This window comes from Prunus dulcis, chromosome 4 (genome assembly GCF_902201215.1).
Source record: "Prunus dulcis chromosome 4, ALMONDv2, whole genome shotgun sequence".
NCBI classification, from domain to species: domain Eukaryota; kingdom Viridiplantae; phylum Streptophyta; class Magnoliopsida; order Rosales; family Rosaceae; genus Prunus; species Prunus dulcis.
This window is the reverse complement of record NC_047653.1, coordinates 9046491-9061861: the sequence shown is the minus strand read 5'-3', so window position 1 is coordinate 9061861 and position 15371 is coordinate 9046491. Positions and strand designations below refer to the sequence as shown.

The following is a 15371-nucleotide window of genomic DNA, read 5'->3' as shown; positions in this document are numbered from 1 at the left end:
ACAGCCCTACTCTAGATGTTCGACGAAAAGTCTAAACGAAGTCAATAACAAGTTTCTTTTATTAATCTCATATCATTTTCACAATGTTTTTCAAAAATAAATATTACAAAGTTATCACATGGGCGGTTGACGAAAATGAAGTGTTGATTATGCAAAACAAGTAATGTGTAATTTAAGTATGAATTATAACTCTAACCTAACCATGATGGGTTTTGAATCTTTTCGTAATTTCATCATCACGAAAATGATTCGTGTGTTATTTGGTTTGATCAGTCCCGATCTCTTGGACCACAGGAGTCCAAGAGATTGTGGTCACCCACCGTTGAATATTAATCCAATGGTTCAAAATGATATATATATATATAAATGCAATATGACATAAATGATTATTACCCGATTCAAGTCAACCGTTGAATTTACATCCAACGGTGAGTGACCATAAATCTCTTGGACTACAGGGGTCCAAGAGATCAGGACTGTTGGTTTGATACTCCTAATTCTGGGCATTTGATTTGAACATAATCGATGGTTGGAAAATGAGACTTGTTTCCATATTTAATCGATGAGGGTAACATGCTTGTATTTATTAGTTTGACGCATCCACTGGAGAATTGTTCTTGTGTCCTTTTTAGGGTTGCCACAATTGTTTTGGTGGGTGTCCGTATAGCTTTATATCGAAAAATGTTGACTTGTTTTTTGAATTCCATACAAAATTTACTCGGATGGGATTATGATGCTTTCCCAAAATGACAAAGGATTTCAGTATTGTACGTGCCAAAAATGCTCCAGCTCCTAAAGCGAAGATGACTGGAGTAGAAGAAAGTGCCGGTAGTCCAATGGACACTGAGGCTGTACCAGAATCAACAATGGCTGAAGATGGTTTTGGTCCAAACAACTATTAAAACAGTAAGTCTTTAAAACAAGGGAAAATGCTACTGACCACCAAGCTATTGTACCACTCTAAACAGTAAGTCTTTAATGGATGGCCTTATTGTGTTGTTGTTCCAAGTTGGTTTGCCTACATGTAGCTAATTCGATCATACATTATCCATTAAAGAAAATCGTCATCTTTTGGAGAAGAACTTGCATATCGCAGGAATAATATTGTTTTGCTATTCTCAACCAATCACATTTTGTCATATGAAAAAACTATCACGCATGACAGAACACAATTTATTGAAAATAGGAAAATGGTATTATTCCCGTTATATAGAAGTTTTTCTCCATTTTTGGTTGGGATAGATGAATGGAATATAAATACTTCACCCAAGAAATCATTTGGAATTATAAATAAATAAATAAATAATTGGGGGATGTATCACTCTGCAGCGGCCTCCTAGGCCCATTACTAGGTTTGTAGCTAAAGGCTCCTGAGGTCCAGTGGCCTTACTGGGTTGCTTCTCAACTTTCTTTGTTTGGGCTTTCAAATTACTAGATTAATAAATGTGATATTCTTGAATTTTAACATAACTAGATGAATAATGATTTATAAATTTGTTAAGTTTCCTTCTTCTTATAAGAATTTATTATATTTCTCCGCATACAAATTCAAACTTTTTTTATATTGTTATTTTTTTTTTATGATATTTGAGAGGGAAGTGAATCAAATTTAGGACTTCGAATGTCGGATAAATGTTCTCAACCAATTAAGCTATAAGTCTATTCCTATTTTATTTCTTACTTCTGTGATTGGTTACTTTTTTTTTGGTGCGATAGAATACTCCCAAAAAACACTCCTAGAGCCTTTTCCACTTTGAGAGGGGAGGAAGCCATTCTTCTTCCCTCGAAGACCCCCCGGCCCTCCACCCTCTTCTTTTCCTCCTTTCACCTCTTCCCTCATTTTCAGAGACAAAGGGTTTTTCCTATTTGTCTTAGTTTTGTTATGATTTTTATCCAACTATTATAAGTGGTTGCGGCTCAGCGTCGGATCTTCACCTGCATTTCGGCGTCGGATCTCCACCACCATCTTTTTTGCAATTTCTTTATGTTTGGAATAAGTTGCATAGACTCTTTGGGTTCTCTGTGTAGTTTTCACATCTCCTTTTGTGAGAGTTTTTCATCTTTCCTTTGTGAGAGTTTTATTTGTATTGTTATGGCTTGATTTTTTCAACTTTTTTTTTTTTTTTTTAATTCTAAGTTTGCAATCTTAGTTTGGATGTCTATGCCAGAGTTTCTTCGATCCTATCTGATCATTAGTGGAGACTAGGGGTGGGCATCTGGACCCAAAAATCGGAACACCAAATCGAAACGGTGAAAAAAAAAGAAGGAAAAAAAAACCGATTGACCAAAAAAAGTCAACAAATCAGACTGGACCGAACTGATTTCGGTTTTACACGGCACCGCACCGGACTGATCATATATATATATTTTTTATTTTTATAAAATTTTAAAATCTAATGCCATATTTTAAATTTTATAATCACTATTTTTCCAAGTTCAACTTCAAAAAATTTCTAAATGTATGAATTGGATTATTTGTTAATTTTTAAGCCAAAAAAATAAGTTATTTATTATAATTTTTTTATAAAAAAAATTAAAAAATTAATAATCCGGTTCAAAACCGGAACAGGTCATAACCGAACCGGCTAGTTTTTGAATTTTTTTTGGCTAAACCAAACCGAATTGGACTAGTTAAATAATATCGGTTTCGATTCTGGTTTGAGGTGAGAACCGAACTGAACCGGACCGCGCCCACACCTACTGGAGACACACCAGATTATCTTAATTTTGATATTAGACCACTCCGTTATTGTAATGGCCTTTTTGTGGCTAGTGACTTTTTTGGCTGAATTATGAATGCAATCATAGAATTTCTCAACAACAACAACAAGTTTTTTTTTTTTTTTTTTGTTAGCACACCTTAAACAAGATTTGAAGCCCATCTCATATGTTCTAAATGTTTGAAAAATATATATATAATATAAACATACCACGTGGGAATAAATTCTTGGTGAGCATATGGGAATAAATAAAATATTATTGGTGAACACATGGGAATAAATAAATATTTACTCATTCATTTGTTCCAATTTAATAAAGAGGGAATGAAAGTGCCTGAGGATCCATCTCACCGTTGAACTTCGAGTACCAACTTCTTTGCTTTCACAATGGCTTTTCCAAAAGTAGGAGAATTTTAAAAAAAAATTTGTTGTCATGGAATCTACTAAAAAATATAAGCTCTAAATAAAAAATTCATCCATGCATTATGCAATTCTTAATTCTAACATTTCTAGGAGTCGGGTTTAATAAGTTTTACTCATATCGTCGAAGTTCATAAAAAAATAATTGAAAAAATAAAAAAGAGTTGAAAAATCTGAAAGCTAATTAGTTTATAAAAATAGAAGTAAAAGTCTTACTTAAAATTTACGGAAATGAATCTAGCTCTAATGCTAGCATTTATTCAATCACAGCCTATGAATTTAGCCTGAAAAAAAAAAACAGAACAGAAAATTCAATGTCAATCCCAAATGAAAATGGAACTATACACCCGGAAAAACTGTAAGCAAAAACCAATGGCCTGCCAGTGGTTCCCTTCAATTATTCAATCACCATCATCACCAGTCTCCAACTCCAAAACAACAACAACTACAGCATAAACACTTCAAATCTCACCCACCCTTTCTCTTCTCTGACCTCAAAACCCAAAACCAGATACACCCCCGTCGCCATGGAAGAAGAGGACGAACAAAACCCACAACAGAGAAGCTACTGGAGCAGATGGAGCAAACACGACTTTTTCCCGGAACCCACATTCCAAAACTTATCTTCATACAAAGACGCACTTTCACACACTCCTTCTCGCCTCAAAGACCGTCTTCTCCACCGCTCCTCTGACTCCTTTGAGCTCCTTCAGCTCCCGAAACAGAGTGAGAATCGCATGAAGCGTTGCCTCACTTGGTGGGACTTGGTCTGGCTTGGCTTCGGCTCTGTTGTTGGTTCAGGCATTTTTGTAATCACTGGCCAGGCAACCCGTGATGCTGGGCCTTCCATTGTTCTCTCCTATGCCATCTCTGGTTTCTCTGCTTTGCTCTCAGTTTTGTGCTACACAGAGTTCGCTGTTGAAATCCCAGTTGCAGGCGGGTCCTTTTCGTACCTTCGAATCGAATTGGGAGACTTTGTGGCTTTCATAGCAGCTGGGAATATTCTGCTGGAGGCCCTTGTTGGTTCAGCTGGACTGGGTCGTTCTTGGTCTTCTTACTTTGCCAGCATGATCAGGACTGATGACACTGACTTTCTTCGAATTCGGGTAAAATCTTTGCCTAATGGTTTTAATCTCTTAGACCCAATTGCTGTTGTGGTGCTTTTGGTTGCCAATAGTATTGCAATGAGCGGGACAAGGAGGACTTCTGTGTTGAATTGGATTGCTTCTATAGCTAGTGCTTTTATTATTGTGTTTATAATAATTGTTGGGTTTGTTCGTGGCAACACTGCAAATTTGACACCCTTTTTCCCATTTGGAGCAGAGGGTTGTTTCAAGGCTGCAGCTGTTGTGTTCTGGTCTTATACTGGTTTTGATATGGTTGCCAATATGGCTGAGGAAGCTAAGAAACCCTCAAGGGATATACCAGTAGGTTTGATTGGTTCTATGAGTTTGATCACATTGGTTTATTGCTTGATGGCTTTGGTACTGAGCATGATGCAGAAATACACTGAAATTGATGAAGATGCCGCTTATTCGGTTGCTTTCGAAGCGATTGGCATGGATTGGGCTAAGTATTTAGTGAGTATATGTGCCCTCAAGGGAATGACTACGAGCCTTCTGGTTGGGTCTATGGGGCAAGCTAGGTATACCACTCAGATTGCAAGAGCTCATATGATTCCACCCTGGTTTGCTTTGGTTCACCCGAAAACCGGAACCCCTATTTATGCTACTGCCATGGTGACCTTAGTTAGTGCATTTGTAGCACTATTCACTAGTCTGGATGTGCTGTCCAGTGTCTTTTCTTTCAGTACGCTCTGCATTTTTATGTTTGTGGCTATTGCATTGCTTGTGAGGCGGTATTATGTTAAGGATGTGACACCGAGGAATGATTTGGTCAAATTTCTTATATGTTTGTTTGTTATAATTGGTTCTTCTATTGGAGTTACAGTTCTTTGGAATGCAGACAAGTGGGGGTGGATTTGGTATGTAGTTTTTGGTGTTATTTGGTTATTGGGGACTTTGTGGATGGCATTCCTTCCAAAGCACCGAGTTCCCAAAGTTTGGGGGGTTCCGCTTGTTCCTTGGTTTCCCGCATTGTCAATTGGAATTAATGTTTTCCTCATTGGATCTCTGGGTTATGTTGCATTCTTGAGGTTTTTCATTTGCACTGCGGTTATGGTTGCCTACTATTTGCTAGTTGGTGTACATGCAACATATGATGTAGCTCACCAGATTGAACAAGAGTCTAAAACTGAAGAGGGAAATGAAAGTGCAAGTTAAGGGGTGATATGCTTGAGGTTTTTCATATGCAGTGCAGTAATAGTTGCATTGTATATGCAATATATGATGTGGCTCAACAGATTGAACAGGACTGGAGAACTGAAGAGACCAATTAAGGGGTCCTGAAGCAGGTAATCGACAATGTTTAGGTTTTTTCTTTTTTTGGTCTTAATTAATGTTTAGGATATTGCTTAAGAGAATTTGTGAGTACAAATTGCTTTGGAATGGGTAGTTTGACAGACAATGTTTCACTTCCTCCATCACTCAATATAATTTTTCATATTCTTGTAGTTTCAACTACAAATTTTCGGAACAAAGTTTTTCAAATAAGTTTTTCTTCAACCTAATTGAATTTGTCTTGCAAAAGAATGTACCCTTGCTATTACATCAGTCCATATTGTTCCACATAACATTCGACTTAAGTCAATTCCTTTTAAACCATTTGGAATGAACATATTAGTAGTCAGTGCAAGCACACTATCTTTATACGTTTCCAAAAGTTACAGTTATGTCTGTGTCATATCTGCGCTACTTCGTATAGGTATGTTCCGATTTTATGTGCCGACGTTTTAGGCAAAGAGGGTGAAGAGGTGCAATTGTCTCGTACAATGAAAAACTTCCAATTGCTTGAATTAAGAGTAGTTTTAGCCAGGAAAAAAAAATGGAGAAAAGGTAGTGCAGAGCAGCCCATATCCAGCTGAAATAGAAAATAAGGCATGGCTAAGACAAAATGAGGAGAGGGAAGCACTTGTGGTTTTGGTGGACAAAGTAGACCTCTCTTTGACCAGGGTAGTAGGTATATGAAATGTTAAGTAGGCAGCACATGGAGGAAAGGTCGTCCAGCTTTCGTTCTTGCAAAAGAAATTCTGGTAGAAATGAGGCAAGGAAGACACTGGTGTAGCAGGTGAAGTGAACGGACTATGAAACAAGGATTTTTTTTATTTATTTATTTTTTTTTGTTGTTGATGAAATGAAACAAGGACTTTAGATAAAGTGAGAAGTAGATAAAATGCATGGCTTGAAACAAGGATTTTAGGTCAAGTGAGAAGTAGATAAAATGCAATGACTTGAAAGAGGAAACAGAATGAAAATGATAGAAACATTACAGGGCTAGAGATGCTTTATAGAATAATATATTAAAATTTATGCATATCATAACTCCTACATGCATAGGCAATTGACCGTAGCACTTCTAAAAAGATATTCGTGTGTTAAGTAACTTCAGTTACGTCGGTAGGAAATTCGAAATTGGCACAAAATGGAGTAAGATATCTTTATGACATTTTTTCTCAGAAGATGTAACAAAGATTCTGGTTGAATTATGTCTCTACTTAGAAAATTTGCACGAGAGATTATAAAGGCTCATGTAGACTTGTTTTGTGGTGGCTTGACTGGTTTGACAGCTGAATTGGGCTGCTTCGTACTGGACAGGTTTTCTAGGTGCTGGGCCATTACAGGGTTGTTTTGTTTTGTGGTTTCGGGCCTGTAGCCACCTAAAAAAGAATAAAGAACTTTTGTAAACATCTGCCCAAGAGAATTACAAGTGATCTGTAAGAGCATCTCTAAGAGAAACTCTCATGTAACGGGGATAGCACTTTTTGCTATCTCTGATCAATAACGCAGTGACACATAGGATAAATTTTTCACATATCATTGTGTTATTGGCCGGGGATAGCAAAACAGTGTTATCGCCGTTATAGGTAAGTTTTTTTCCTAGTGGGGGGTTGTATAATGAGGTGTATGTTAAATATACACCATTTGTGATCGGAATCACCTGCAATAGGGAGGTGTAAACGATTGTAAATTTGCATTACAATCGTAAGATGCAAATTTAGATGCACATGTGCATTCTTTTTTACATCCATTGCAGGTGGGGCCTACATGAGAAAATGTGGACAAAAATGAGCAAAATCAATTATACATCTTCCCCATTAAAACAAAAAACACATTTACAACTCCCAAGAGGTTACACTTACAATCAATTTGCTCTGCGAAAATGTTATTGCTTTTTTCTTTTTTTTATAAATAAAAAATTGCATTAGATCAGCTCCTTATGCATTAAGTTGTAGTTCTTCTTCATCCATTAACTCAGGTCTTTGCAACTTGGTCTAAATCTAATGATGGGAGACTGTCAAAGACAAGTTTAAAGCTAATTTTTATGACACTCACTCACATTATCCTCTGGTATTATTAATTCACATGTTATAATATAAGCACAAGATTCATGAAAACTCAAAGAGCTATTTTTATTGAAGATGATATTGAATCAGACACTAAGGAAAACTTTGATTTTGATGAAATTTTGGAAAACAAGGAACCTGCTGAAAAGGAAAATATGCTGAGAGATATAACCATCTTACCATTCACTTATTTGAATGACAAGCAAGTCTCACCAAATCATGATCTAACAACTGAAGTTCCACAAATTGCACTAGAAGACATGCAGATAGAGCAACAAGAACCTCAGCCTCACAACTTAGAATTGAGAAGATCACAAAGAACTAAGAGACCTGCACTGTCCAATGATTTTTTCGTATACTTGCAAGAGTCAGAACATGACATCAATACCACAGAAGATCCTCTGTCTTATAAGCAGGCCATTCAAAGTGACAACTGTGATAAGTGGATAGAAGCAATGGAGTCTGAACTCCAGTCAATGAGCAAGAACGGTGTATGGAAACTTGTTGATTTACCTCAAGGATGTAAACCAATAGGATGCAAGTGGGTTTACAAGACCAAAAGAAACTCAAAGGGACAAATAGACAGATACAAGTCACGACTAGTAGCAAAAGGGTTCACACAACAAGAAGGAGTAGATTACAATGAGACTTTCTCACCTGTGTCAACCAAAGATTCCTTAAGGGTTATAATGGCATTAGTGGCACATTTTGATCTTCACCTTCATCAAATGGATGTTCAAACTGCATTTTTGAATGGAAACCTTATTGAAGAAATCTACATGAAATAACCGGATGGTTTCATTCAAAAAGGGGAAGAAGATTTGGTTTGCAGGTTACAAAAATCAATATACGGATTAAAACAGGCTTCTAGGCAGTGGTACTTGAAGTTTGATGAAGTGGTGAAGTCTCAAGGTTTCATTGACAATCCTTTAGATGAGTGCATTTACCAAAAATTTCAAGGGAGACATTACATTTTCATGCTGCTGTATGTTGATGACATTCTCTTAGCAAGCAGTAATCTGTCACTATTACATGACACTAAGAGAATGCTATCAAACCATTTTCAGATGACTGATTTGGGAGAAGCAAACTATGTATTAGGAATTGAAATAAGCCGAGATAGAGAAAGGGGGTTACTTAGTCTATCACAGAAGGGATATATAGAAAGGATACTGAAAAGGTTCAACATGGAAAACTGCACAGGTTGTGATGTTCCATTCTCGAAGGGTGATAAATTGAGCAGTGAACAATCTCCCAAAACTGAGCAAGAGAAGTTGGAGATGCAGGACAAGCCCTATGCCTCACTTGTTGGAAGCTTGATGTATGCTCAAGTTTGCACAAGGCCAGACCTTGCTTTCAGCATTAGTGTTCTTGGAAGATTTCAATCCAATCAGGTCAGGCACATTGGATAGCAGGCAAGAAAGTTTTGAGGTATTTGCAAAGAACTAAAGAATATAAGCTAATCTATCGAAGAGTTGAAGAATTGAAACTAGAAGGATATGCAGATGCAGATTTTGCTGGCTGTTTGGATACACAAAAAAGTACATCATGGTGTGGTGTTTTTGTTTGCAGGAGGAGCAGTGGCTTGGAGAAGTGTCAAACAACAATACATATCAACCTCAACCATGCAGGCTGAGTTTTTAGCAATTTATGAAGCGACCTCAATAGCTATGTGGCTTAAAATTTTTATGTCAATGTTAAAAGTCGTGGATTCTATACAAAGGCCAATCCAATTGTGGAATGACAACAGTGCTGCAGTTTATTTTGCAAAAGGAAATAAGAGGTCAGGAGGATTAAGACACCTACAGTTAAAGTTTTTATCAGCCAAGGAAAAGATCCGAGATGGTTATACGGCCTTAGATCATATTGGAACAGATTTCAATATTGCAGATCCCCTGAACAAAGGCTTGCCTAATCATGTTTTTCATAGGCATGTTAAAAGTATGGGTTTACAGATCAGTTTTGATGCTTGAAGTCTGTGGGAGTCCCAGATTTAGTTTTATTTTTCTTTTAGCTAGTTTTAATCGAGACTGTTTTACAGTTTATTTAATAATATTTTTTATGAATGTTTTGGCATGTGGATGAAGGAAGAATTTGCAAAATTTTGCTAGCATATGTGTTTTGCATTTTCATATCCATGAAGGAGCCATGCAAGTTTATTAAGACCTTGGTAGTCTTGTAAGGGTGAGCTAAGCTTTGTTTTGATCATTAAGTTTTCTAAGGTAGATCACAACATTGTTTTTTATACTAATTCAGTTGGCAGTCGCATGTGTTGATGTACATTTGTATGTGTGGTTGTAAAAGACTTGAGTTTGGTTGCTCAATGTTCTTTGACAGTTCCATATGAGTTTATATCAATGACAGTGGCTTTGTAAGAAACTGAGAAGGTTGAGTTCTAAATTGGCCATTAAGAGATTGCTCTTGAGTCACAATGAATATTTGGCCAAGTGGGAGAATGTAAGATAGTTTATTATCACAATCCTTACAGAATTGGTCTTCTATTCATTATCGGATTGCAAGACTCAAGACTGATCAAGAATTCAACACAACTCTCGACCTGCAGCCTCTGTGTCAATGTTCCATATGGATTACAAGGCTAAAGGGGTTTCTAGTTCTATAAGAATTAGGATTAACAGTTCTATAGCAATAAGGATACCTCAAGGAGTCTCATGATGGGCAAGACTCCTTGAAGTGTTGCATATAAATAGAGCAGCTCCCTCTAAGAGCCGACACACACAAACATCTCATCAAGTAATTCACCCTATCTGGAATTTGAGAATAAGGCAGTCGGTTATCTTAGAGAAAAGTTGTCTCCCAAGTGTTCGATAAAAGACTTCAATGACATAACAAGGTTAGTGTTCAAGTTATAATAGCTTAGAAAGTTTACAACTTGGTCTAAATCTAATGATGGGAGACTATCAAAGACAAGTTTAAAGCTAATTTTTATGACACACACTCACATTATTATCTGGTATTATTAATTCACAAGTATAATATAAGTGAAAGACATATTAATAGTAACACATAGCAATATGACGGCCACACCGAAAGTTACTCCTAATTGAATACCCAAGTAAAAATTGAACACCCGAGGAGGCAGCATTTAAAATGTGTTGGACAAGACCTTGTTGATAAAGATGAAGGATTGGGTCTAAAGGGGCTTCATCAATATTCATATGCAGATAAATATATTAGTAGTCATCACGCGGCAATCAACTTCTCCTTTTTGACCACCCCTGCATTGTTCAATTTGTCTCTGTCATTCTCTCTCTCTCTCTCTCTCTCTCTCTCTCTCTCTCTCTCTCTCTCTCTGTGCATCTTCTTTGACCAATTAAGAAGAATCTTTGCATTATTTCAAATCGTTTAAATAATTTCCAATTTATGAGAAAACGAATATGTTGTTTTCTATATGGATGCAAATAGATTTCATGAAGATAAGTTTATATTGTGAAATTTGGTCATATGCCAAAAGTAATATGCTTGGCGCACGTATGGAATAAGATAGATACATTTTTGCTGACTATGAAACAGTTTAGATATGACTAATTCCCGTCTACTTTTTCATAAATCATTCTTTCCTAGAAAAGGACTTGGACATGACTAAAATAAAATTCTACATCAACTTTTTGTTTCATGCCAATTTCTTCTTATTGCATTTCTCACTTCTTCTTTTTTTCTTTTTTGTGCTTTAAAATATATTTGTGATTGAAGACGAAAATAGTGAATGAATCTTTTCACTATATGCATTAAAGTACATGCTCTAACACTAAAGCTCTTTCTACTTATCGTCTACCTTATAACTCTCAAATTCAAAGTTAAAAACTATCTCTACTTATCGTCTATCTTGTAACAAAAAATCTACTCTAAGAAAGATGGCGAAATTGAAATAAAAACCTCCAAGAATCCAAAGATGCATTATTTTTTTTGTATTAAGTTCTATTCATGGTCAACTAACTTTGTTCATTATATTATTCTTTTATTTCAACTTCAATCAAGAATCTTCCATTAGGACATAAACTAACTAATTATCAACTTTGTTCATTAATTTGTTATATACTTATTCTTTTATATAATAATAATATTTCATAAACTAATTTTTAATATCGTATTTCAAGATTGACCATTGACCAACGACCAATCTCTCTTTTTGACCATAAGCAGCCGTGAACCTTTCTACCTAAAAACATATGCGATCTCAATCTCTTTCTCTGTCAACTGAATTTCAGGGAAAAGTGCACACGTGGCATGAAAATAGCACATAGATTTTACACCCATTATGGTCCAAGCTTTTCCATGAGTATTGACTAGAGTGAAATTAGTGACCCCCAAGCCATTTTGGATCGTTTATTTAAAGAATTTCGTTTTCGTTCAGTATTTGGCGGGATATTTATTATATCCGTCCAGAGACATTAGCCCCCCACACATACAATTCTGGGTCCACCTCTATATTAGTTGGCCCTATATAAATACTTTCTAGTAAAAAATTTAATTGACTTCCATTTCATGGGTTTCAAGTTTTTGCCTACTTCCCAAACTTATACTTCATTTTCTAGGTGATAATGATTTATTTGATCACATCTTATGATGAGGACAATGCTTTTTTCCTTGTCCATAAGAAAAAAACTAATGTTTCTCTTTTATTGTAGCTCAACTACAAAGTGACATGTATCATCTGACCTGGTTGAAATTGCCTTGTTATACTCGTATCGTATGCAAACACGACACCGGCACTTCATTTATAATGATCGAATACCTCATATGATGTGTACTAACCATTTATTTATACTCGTCTAAGACATCATATGACATGCACATCACTGACCTTTCATTCACTCATCTAACACCTCATATGACGTGCACATCAACACAGAGTTGACACCTATGTAACTCTAATCTAGCATGTACATCACCATGACGTGTTGGTACTTTTTCTGATCCCTATCCAACACGTACTTTCTTGACACTTCTCTAACAATTTCATGTAACGTATTGTCATAGCCTTTGACTTCTATCGAAGAAAAGTGAATGATATAAACAAAGAAAAGAGAATGAAATTTCTGATATTACAAGACACATTTGATTTGATTTTGTCCAATTACGGTTACTTGGAATTGAAAATCTCTCACAAGATGATTTAGAATTTGGCCTATTGATGCTTGTTTCCTATTTTTAGAGGGTTCTTAATTTATTTCTAATTTGGAGTAATGTTTTTTTTTTTATGGAGTTATAGAATTTTAAGTTTTACATATTTTCTGACAAACTATCTTTTTACATAATATATTGAAATTGTAGTCATATTTGTAGTCTTACGGTACCAATAGTTTGACAAAAAAATAACATTATTTTTCTTAAAATGTATTATATACGTGTTTGTATTGTGCTGCGTATCTATGTCGACACAGTCAAAAACTTCTAGAGCTCTTGCACTTTGATTTATGTCTACATCAACTGAGTCAACATCACATGTTCATATGAGGAAATCTCACTGCACAAGAATTAAGTCTCTGCTAAAATGCATAAATATATATATATATTTATATTTATATATGTAAGGCGGCAGCAGCAGCAACAGCAGCAGCAGAATCAGCAGCATGATATATAATTAATTATGAAAGCATCTCAGCATCTCAAGGGAAAAGAGATATATAATTGAGCACAGAGAGAGAAACGTGAGCAAATAATTGTGTGAGTGATGTGATGGCATTCAAATTCCTCATGTCATTTTCCACCCTTAAAAATCTAATGGGTTTTTTTATTTTTTTATTTTAAAGGGAAGGGGGAAGGAGAAAAGGGGTTTTGAGGTCTGTTCATTTTTAGGGTCCAAGAAGCTTCATCCATTGAATAGAAACATAGGTCAAAGCTGAATCTTCTTCATTTCCTTGAACATGGGTCGAATCAAATTTGCAGCACACAGATGAATGAGCTGTTTTCTGTCCAAATTATCTGTAATGTGAAAAAGCCTATAGTTTTGTGTTTCATTCTAGAACGCCCTCATTCGTTGCATCTCTCTGTTCAAATCAACTAACAAATTATAAATATTTTTTATTTAAAAAAAAAAAACAGAAAGAAAAAGAAATAAGGATTTTACTCTGTTTAATGTCTGCGATCATGATAAATAATAATTCTTCACTTTTTATAGAGGACACATTCATCTGTCTGCAGAAGTACTAGAGACCCTAGTTTTAAGTACACTTGATCGACAAAGTAAATATTTCCTGGGATTCTGTATAGTACTAAAACTGACCCATATATAGTACGGTGAATAATTCCAGCATTATGAGATTTTTGTTTTTTAATATAAGCGATAGTCTAAACTACATGGGAGAAGGATTTCTCGCACACACACAACTATAATGTCATGTGGATTTTAAACTTGAGACCTTTGGTTTGTAAATAAAGATCATTTTTCACTGGATTAGACCCCGGGGCAAGAGATTTTGAGTTATAATACAGTTTAGTAGGATATTTAAATGGCCATTTGCACATTATTTAATTACTTATTTGCTTTGTTTTTATTTTGGTATATGCTCACATCATTTAGCACCGAAGGTCCTAAACTTGGCTACATTCATTCTTTGGTTCAGATCCATTCAAATTGTCATCCATTCAATGATGCAAGAAGAGGTCATCATGCAATGACCGAAGAGGAGGTAGATGAATATAATTTGGATACTCCAGCCTGAAAATTTTGAGAAAACATCAAACACTCTTCAGACTTTAGAGACATGAAGAGGTGAGAAATGATAAAAGATAAAGGAGAAAACTATCATCTCTCACTTACCCACCCGATTTAAACACTTTCATTATATAAAATGCTAAATGATATGGAGAATGACGTTATAACCGACTAATTTTTAAGTGAGATTGTAATATCATTACGTCATGATACCCTCAAATCATGCTATTTATACATCAGGTAACGATATTTCTGTATCCTACAATAATTTTTCCGACCAATGACCACATCATTCTTAAACTTCATAATCAATTCATTAAACTCATTTGAAACAAGATTAGGCATATTTCAAAGAAATGAACATATGGATAGGAGATCCTAAGTGGGGGACATTATTATCCATCAATGATATGATAAGAAGCATCTGAAGTGAGTGAGGAGGAGAGATATGAAAGCAAGCAAAGCGTGTTTCGGTGTGTGATGGGATATATCAAAAGAGACGGGAAGAGAGAGGTAGTGTTAGGAGGAGGACAAAATAGTAAATAGCAAAAAAAAAAAAAAAAGCCAACCTGGCGTGCGACCCTTAATAGTTTAACAACTGTGCTGCCAGTGCCACCACCAACAGAAACCCAAAAATAATAAGAACAATATTTCGTACGTATTCTGAGTTACTTTAATTAATCAAGATAATGTGTCTACATTCTTACATTTAAATTCTCATTCCGTACATTAGAATAGTTTAAAATATCGTTTTATCAAAATAATAATGATGATGTAGAACACACGACCAAATAATTTAGAATTTTGTATAAAAAAAATAATAGGTGTGTGTAGAAATACGACCGACAAAAATGAATGCGAATATTATAAGGCCGCGTCACTCTGAGATAGACTAAAACTGATTGAGATAGAAGCTTACGGTCTCTTCGTGGGCCCTGCCTATAGGCCAAAGCTGATGCCTGGCGCTGCCTATTTCTTTCTTCCAAATTCCAAATCTTTTGTAAGCACGCCCTTTCAACTCCAGGCTGATCTTTGAACACGTATCTATATTCTATATGCTTTCTTTTTGTTCCAAAATTGGGACTTTTGGGAC

The 15371-nt window shown here is 35.6% G+C and overlaps 1 protein-coding gene across 1 annotated transcript; it reads left to right on the top strand.

Moving 5' to 3' along the window:
- The first annotated feature begins 3433 nt into the window (after window positions 1-3433).
- On the top strand, window positions 3434-5677 carry LOC117626798 (cationic amino acid transporter 8, vacuolar). Its single transcript, XM_034358640.1, has one exon. The coding sequence runs from the start codon at window positions 3668-3670 to the stop codon at window positions 5420-5422; it is 1755 nt and encodes a 584-aa protein (XP_034214531.1). The 5' UTR covers window positions 3434-3667; the 3' UTR covers window positions 5423-5677.
- The last annotated feature ends 9694 nt before the right edge of the window (window positions 5678-15371 follow it).